We start from the raw sequence: 7,680 nt of genomic DNA, 5'->3' as shown, positions 1-7,680 counted from the left end.
GAGGTTACACTCGATTCTCTCCCCCCCCCCCCCCCGGCTTATCTGTCATCGGCCTTGGCATGGAGGGAGGCGGGTGTCAATCGCCCGTTCAAAACGTGGCAGGAATTGGGGAGGGACTGGCGTTTCGGAGATTAAAGGATTTGCCCTGGGGAGCGGCGATAGAGACGGGTCCCACGGGGCAGAACCGAAGCTGTGGAGTCTTGTGAGCAAAAATTCAACCTTGTGAGCTCCAGGCTTGAAAGTTGTGAGCGAGTGGAGTCTTGTGAGCAAAAATTCAACCTTGTGAGCTCCAGGCTTGAAAGTTGTGAGCGAGCGACTTGGCTGCTGCATACATTAGTTTGCTCTGGAGCCCCATCCTTCCTGAGCGAAGACCGAAATCTGTGAGCCGGAGGCTAAAAAACTGTGAGCTAGCTCGCACTGACTCAGCTTAGAGGGAGCACTGGTTGGGAAATACCTGGATGGTTTGGGAGGGGTGGTGGAGCCTGAGGAGGGTCTGGGGAAACTCAGAGATGGGAGGGGGGACTGAAGAAGGCGGGGTTTGGGGAGGGGAGGGGCCTCAGCAGGGTGCAATGCCGCAGAGTCCGCCCTCCAAAGCGGCCAGGTTCTCCAGGGGAACGGATCCCTGTGGTCTGGATATCAGGTGCAGCCTCAGGAGATCTCCCCACCGCCCCTTCAAGGTTGTGCATGTAACAACACAGCCGGAAACTGTTAACACTGTACCCCCAAAATGCTTGACGCCCGATTCAAAACATTCTTATATTAACAGTGTAGTACTCTAAATAGGGCTGCAGTGGCTCAAGTGATTAAGGCGCTGAACTGCAGGTCGGTAGCTCGGCAGTTCGAGACCCGAGTGCCCCGTGACGGAGCGAGCTCCTGCCAACCGAGCAGTTCGAAAGCAGAAACTGAGAGTAGAATCAACAGCACGTAGCCATCAGTTTGCAGAAAGGGTTGCTTGAAAAGATTTCCCTTGCTCGAAAGCCAGTTGAATCCGATTCTAGGCGTGCGGTGCTCATCTCCATTTCCAAGCTGATGAGCCAGCGCTGTCCGAAGATGTTTCTGTGGTCAGCATGGCTACATGCCGAGGCACATGGAACGCCGTTACCTTCCCACCGAAGCGGTAGCTATTTGTCTATTTGCAGTTTCTTGCTTTCAAACTGTTGGGTTGGCAGGAGCTGGGGCCAGAGACAGGAGCTCACTCCGTCACGTGGCACACTCAGGTCTCAAACTGCCGAACTACAGACCTTCCAGTCTGCCGCTCGGCATCTTAATCTCTGAGCCACCACAGCCCTGCTTGAAAACTGACCCCGCCCCTCAAATAGGGTTCCCAGTTCCTGGTTGGGAAATGCCTGGAGATTTGGGGGGTGGATCCTAAGGAGGGTGGAGTTTAGGGAGGGGCGGGACTTCGGTGGGGTTACAGTGCCATAGAGTCCGCCTTCCAAAACGGCCATTTCCTCCAGAGGAACGAATTCCTGTAATCCCAGGAGATCTCCAGCAGTCACCTGGAGTTTGGCAACCCTACCCCCAATCCTCCAGAGACCAGCAAGATCAGCCTGGGTCTGTCTGAGAAAGGTGACGGTTCCCTGGGCTTTTTGCTCCAGGAAGTTCCAGGAGATGAACGAGCCACTTTCGGGTCCACGGAGAAGTGAAACGATGCTGAATGTTTAATATTCGATCCTTTCGCAGCCTGGATTGGGAAACCCACCTTGGGACTTCTGTCTTCCCGCAAATCCAGGCCTCGCTGTCCGGAGAGCCATTCCAGACTCCCCCCGCCTGCCCTGCCTCAAACGCTCTGGAATCATTATCCTGCAAATAGTTTTTGAGTGACTGACGGGAGCTATTTTGAAATCGCTGCATTGTTCCTCTCCAGTTCACATTCCTGATTCCTTCTTGTGTTTTGTTCCGAGGGAATCGTAAACCGTCAGCTTCTCGGAAGGCTGGTTTGCGGACCCAAAAAGCCAGGTTGGGCAGTCCTTGGCAGGGCGGTTCCGAAATCAGGACTGCAGAGAGCCAATCGGTTTGGGCCAGTGTGGGACCCGACCCCTCCATTGCCAGCGAGGGGTGGGGATGCCAACCTCCAGGCGGGGCCTGGGTTTCTCCCAGAATTCCAAATGATCTCCCACTTTCGGTGGCTGGGTTCTGTGGTATACCATAGAGTTTAGGAGAGATGGAAGACCTAGAGTAGCTACAGAGGGTGGACTGTACAGCTTCACATCCTTGCTGAGTTCAGACCCTATCGGTGTAGACCAGGGCTGGCCAAAAGTCCTTAACGTAAGAGTCACATAGAATAAACATCAGATGTTTGAGAGCCGCAAGACATGAACAAATATTACACACACTTCTTACTGGAAAATATGCAACTTTCTTTGCTTTTTGTTAACGTTAAATGAGACTGCCAAAAATAAAAAAGGGGTAAAAGCAGATATTGATATTTATTTGGCCAATGATATTGGTTTACTAACAGTATTTATTTGTCAGAGAGAGAGAGGTGGAAAGAATGAAAGAGGTGGAAAGAAAGAGAAACAAAGAAAGCAAATAGATGGGGAGGGAGGAGATAGGGAGGAAGAGAGAGAAGAAGGAAGGGAGAAATAGAGAAAAAGAGAAAGAAAAGGTGGAAAGAAAGCAAATAGGTGGGGGCAGAGGAGGAGGAAGGAAGATAGAGAGAAAGAAAAGCAGATAAAGCAAATAGATGGGGAGGGAAGGGGAGGAAGGATAGAAGGAAGGGAGAAAGAGAAATGCGGAATGAATGAAAGAGGTGGAAGGAAAGGAGGAGAGAGGGAGAGAAAGAGAAACGGAAACGAAGAAAGCAAATAGATAGGGAGGGAGGAAGAGAGAAAGAGAGAGAAAGAAAAAGAAAATAGATGGGGAAGGAAGGAAGAGAGAAAGGAAGGAAGGGAGAAAGAGAGAGAGAGAGAAAGTTGAAAAGAAAGAAAGCAAATAGATGGGGGAGGGAGGGAGGGAGGGAGAGGTGGAAAGAAAGCAATTTTAACTTTAAATGTGTTGTCCACCCCGGCTTTGAGAAAGGATTTAAAGAGACAAGTGCTTTCTCCAGGCCGGCCGGTGTGTGTGTGTGTGGCCCTTTGAGAACACATTTAAAGTTAAAGATTTCTTTCTTTCTCTGCTCCCCCCACACATACCTCAAGCCTACCCAGGGAGGGGCACTCCGTCTGGGGAAGGGAAGACCAACCAGGGAGGCATGCCTCCCCTTCACTTCCCCAGCCGCCCTGCCGGGAGCCGCAGAAGACATATGAAAGAGCCGCATGCGGCTCCTGAGCGGCAGTTTGGCTTAAAACCGGGATATTCTCTTAGCCCCGGTGTGCCTCACTTCATGCTTTCCAGCAAGGGAGTTCATTGGCTGTATCGTTGCCCTGTTTCCATAGAAGAATTAATAGATCCCTTTGGAAGGAAGGAAGGAAGGAAGGAAGGAAGGAAGGAAGGAAGGAAGGAAGGAAGGAAGGAAGGGAGGGAGGGAGGGAGGGAGGGAGGGAGGAAGGAAGGAAGGAAGGAAGGAAGAGAGAGAGAGAGAGAGAGAAAGTTGAAAAGAAAGAAAGCAAATAGATAGGGGGAGGGAGGGAGGGATAGGTGGAAAGAAAGCAATTTTAACTTTAAATGTGTTTTAGAGAGCCAGTTTGGTGTCGTGGTTAAGTGCGCAGACTCTAATCTGGGAGAACCGGGTTTGATTCCCCACTCCTCCACTTGCAGCTGCTGATGTGACCTTGGGTCAGTCACAAGCTCTGGCACAGCTGTCCTTGAAAAAGAGCAGTTTCTGTCAAGAGCTCTCTCAGCCCCGCCTACCTCACAGGGTGTCAGTTGTGGGGAGGGGAAGGGGAAGGAGTTTGTAAGCCGCTCTGAGACTCCTCTGGGTAGTGAAGGGTGGGGTATAAATCCAATCTCTTCTCTCTTCTTCTTCTTCTTTGGTGACTCCCACAATCTGCCTCCTGCTCACCACCGAAGCAACGTCTTACAGACAGCCAAAGGCCGCTAACAGTCTTAGATATTAGTTGTTGCAGATTTTTCCAGGCTGTTTTAGATACGCCTTAGATCTGTCCTCCTCACCAATGCAAAGAGGTCCGTCACTCTGGTAGACTGCCCCTACCCATGGAGGCTGCATCTAGCTACATGCCTATGTGCCATCAGGTCACAGCCTACACAGGGTTCCCAAGCTCTAAGTCGGACCTGGAGACCTCCTGCTGTCACCGCTGATCTCCAGACAATAGAGTTCAGTGCGCCTGGGGGAAATGGCTGCTTTGGAGGGTGGACTGTACGGCATTGTACCCTGCGGAGGCCCCTCCCCTCCTCCTTCCCCCAGGCTCTGTGTCCCAAATCTCCAGGTGTTTCCAAACCCAGAGCTGGTAAACCTCCTTATGGCAACCCCAACGAAGGGCTTTTCAAGGCAAGGGAGAAGCAGAGGGGGTTAACCCCGGGCCCCACGCTGGAGAGGGGCCTGCACTGGGAGACCCCCCCTGCTGCCCTAGCGTCCCCAGTGACCGGGTTACTGCTGATCCCCATGCTGCCTGTGACTGTGATGGGGGGGTGCCATCCAATGCTCCCTCTAAGCTGCGGAGTCTCGTGAGCAAAAATCCTACTTGTGAGCTCCTGGCATTAAAGTTGTGAGCGAGCCATTTGGCTCCTGCCTAAATCAGTTTGCCTTGGAGCCATCCCTTCCTGAGCAAAGACAAAAAGGTGTGAGCTGGAGGCTAAAAAACTGTGAGCTAGCTCACGCTGACTCAGCTTAGAGGGAACACTACTAATGCTCCCTCTAAGCTGTGAACATAAGAACATAAGAGACGCCAATGTTGGATCAGGCCAAAGGCCCATCCAGTCCAACACACTGTGTCACACAGGGGACCAGAAATACCAGGGGCCATCGGGAGGTCCAGCAGTGGGGCCAGGACACCAGAAGCCCTCCCACTGTTGCCCCCCCCAAGGACCAAGAATACAGAGCATCACTTGCCCCAGAGCCCCTATCTATACCTTGTGGCTAATAGCCACTGATGGACCTCTGCTCCATATGCTTATCTAATTCCCTTTTGAAGCCGTCCATGCTTGTAGCCGCCACCACTTCCTGTGGCAGTGAATTCCAAGTGTTAATCACTCTTTGGGTGAAGAAGGACTTCCTTTTATCCGTTCTAACCCGACCGCTCAGCAATTTCATGGAGTGCCCACGAGTTCTTGTATTGTGAGAAAGGGAGAAAAGTACCTCTTTCTCTACATGTTCTTTCCCATGCAGGACTGTGGAGTCCTGTGAGCAAAAATTCTACTTTGTGATCTACTGGCATTAAAGTTGTGAGCGAGCGATTTGGCTCCTGCATAAATCAGTTTGCACTGGAGCCCTCCTTCCCGAGTGAAGACAAAAACGTGTGAGCCGGAGGCTAAAGAACTGTGAGCTGGCTCACACTGACTCAGCTCAGAGGGAACATTGGTGCCATCATTTGGAAGGTATTAGGGTCCCCCCCTCCCTCTAGCACTGCACGGGCAATTCTGGGGCTCCATCCCCAAGGTACGCTAAGCCTCCCCCCCCCCCGGCTTGTGTTTTGATCCGTTTGTTTCAAAACTATGATTGATAAAACATGGGAGATTTAGATACAGGTGCGCACCTGCCGAACGGAGAGTACAGGAGAGACCCCAGACGGGCAGGGCCCGGTCTTTCCAGTCGTACCAGCTTTCCCCTCCGAAGTAAACACCGTGCCCTCCCGGCTGCAGCCGAGCCCCTCCTTTGCGGCCTGCCCACATCTCAGACTTCTGACTCCGCTGACTCCGGTTTTCTCTTCCAAACTCTCTTCCACCCGCTCCACCCAAACCGGAGTGGCGAGTCGGTAGCCAATTGCCACCGGCCTCCAGAAGCCCATCGACGCTGCTCCGGGAAACATCTTTAGACATGAGCTTTAAAATGAGCGTCGGGAGAAGAGGACCGCCTCGCCCTCGGGCAGCAATACGCAGTTCGTCACGGCTTGAATATTAAAGATCCCGGCTTTCCCGCTGCGGGGAAAGGTGGCGGTTTGGTGTTTGTTGGCTCTTCCTTTCCTTCTGGTGGTCAGACTCTGTTTGCGTGCGTGTGCCTCCAGAGGGTGACTAAATGGCATTTGCAAATTCACATATTATGTCTATAAGGGACCACGCCAAAGGGACTAGGAAGGTCGCTTCTCACAAAAATTAGTCGCAGGCTGACTTCAAATGACACCGCAGACTTCCTTGCCACTGATCGCTGACTGACCGTATCTCTCTTTTGCGTCTCGGCAGGCTCCGTCTTCACCTGAAGCAACTCTCCACCCCGTGCAAGAATGCTGATTCTTCTGGCTTTCATCATCCTCTTTCACATCACCTCTGCTGCGTTTCTGTTCATCGCTACGATCGACAATGTAAGTGTCGCGTCCGGGGCAATGCTCCCTCTAAGCTGTGGAGCCTTGTGAGCAAAAATTCTACTTTGTGAGCTACTGGCATTAAAGTTGTGAGCGAGCGAGCGATTTGGCTGCTGCAACATTTGCTTTGCTCGAGAGTCATCCTTCCTGTGCGAAGACAAAAAATGTGTGAGCCGGAGGCTAAAAAACTGTGAGTTGGCTCACACTAACTCAGCTTAGAGGGAACACTGGTCCTGGGACTTTGAGCTGCAGTTTTGGATTTTTGCATGGGGAAAGGAAGAGGAGGGCGGGGGGTGGGGGAAGATTCAAAGATGTAACAGGAGCATGAGAAGCTGCATGGCTGTCTCTCTCCCTTGCTCCAGAGCATGGAGTTCGGATTCCACAGCCTCAGCTTTTCCATCTGTAGAATGGGGAGAATAAGTGATTAAAACGTGGAATTCGCTTCCAGAGGATGTCTGTGATGGCCACAAAGATAAACATCTTTAAAGGGGGATTAGATAGATTCATGGAGGATAACTCTATCAATGGCTACTAGCCGTGGTGGCTGAGGGGAACCTCCACATTCAGAGGCAGCCAACCTCTGAATCCCAGAGCCAGGAGGCAACATCAGGGGAAGGCCTCGGCCTCTCTGCCCTGTTGTTGGCCCTCCAGAGGAACTGGTTGGCCACCGTGTGAGGTGGGATGCTGGACTGAATGGAATATTGATCTGATCCAGCAGGGATCTTCTGATGCACTTATCAGGGGAAGGCCTCGGCCTCTGTGCCCTGTTATTGGACTTCCAGAGGAACTGGCTGGCCACTGTGTGAGACGGGATGCTGGACTAGAGGGACCCTCACTGGTCTGATCCAGCAGGGCTCTTCTGAGGTTCTTATCAGGGGAAGGCCTCGGCCTCTGTGCCCTGTTGCTGGCCCTCCAGAAGAACTGGTTGGCCCCTGTGTGAGACAGGATGCTGGACTAGATGGACCTTCACTGGCAGGGCTCTCCAGCAGGGCTCTTCTTAGGTTCTTATCAGGGGAAGGCCTCGGCCTCTGTGCCCTGTTGCTGGCCCTCCAGAAGAACTGGTTGGCCCCTGTGTGAGACAGGATGCTGGCCTAGATGGACCTTCACTGGCAGGGCTCTCCAGCAGGGCTCTTCTAATATTGTTATGAAGGCCTTGGCCTCTACATCTTGTTGTTCACTGTCCAACAGAACTGGTTAGCCACTGTGTGAGACGGGACGTTGGACTAGATGGACCTTCACTGGCAGGGCTCTCCAGCAGGGCTCTTCTAATATTGTTATGAAGGCCTTGGCCTCTACATCTTGTTGTTCACTGTCCAACAGAACT

At 52.3% G+C, this 7,680-nt stretch overlaps 1 protein-coding gene across 2 annotated transcripts in view; it reads left to right on the top strand.

Moving 5' to 3' along the window:
- EMP2 (epithelial membrane protein 2) overlaps positions 1-7,680 on the top strand; it is a 31,653-nt gene that overhangs the window by 12,613 nt on the left and 11,360 nt on the right. The window contains exons 1-2 of one of the 2 annotated variants that reach the window (XM_015409929.1): positions 5,871-5,988; positions 6,238-6,356. In XM_015409929.1, coding sequence (XP_015265415.1) covers positions 6,279-6,356 — 78 coding nt within the window. In that variant the 5' untranslated portion in view covers positions 5,871-5,988; positions 6,238-6,278. Of the gene's footprint in view, positions 1-5,870; positions 5,989-6,237; positions 6,357-7,680 lie in introns of those variants that run through there. The other variant, XM_015409928.1, reaches the window with a different exon arrangement.

Source organism: Gekko japonicus, unplaced genomic scaffold (genome assembly GCF_001447785.1).
Source record: "Gekko japonicus isolate JY-2015 unplaced genomic scaffold, Gekko_japonicus_V1.1 scaffold78, whole genome shotgun sequence".
Lineage (NCBI taxonomy): Eukaryota > Metazoa > Chordata > Lepidosauria > Squamata > Gekkonidae > Gekko > Gekko japonicus.
Note: the sequence above shows the minus strand (reverse complement) of the source record. Positions and strands in the feature narration are given on the sequence as shown.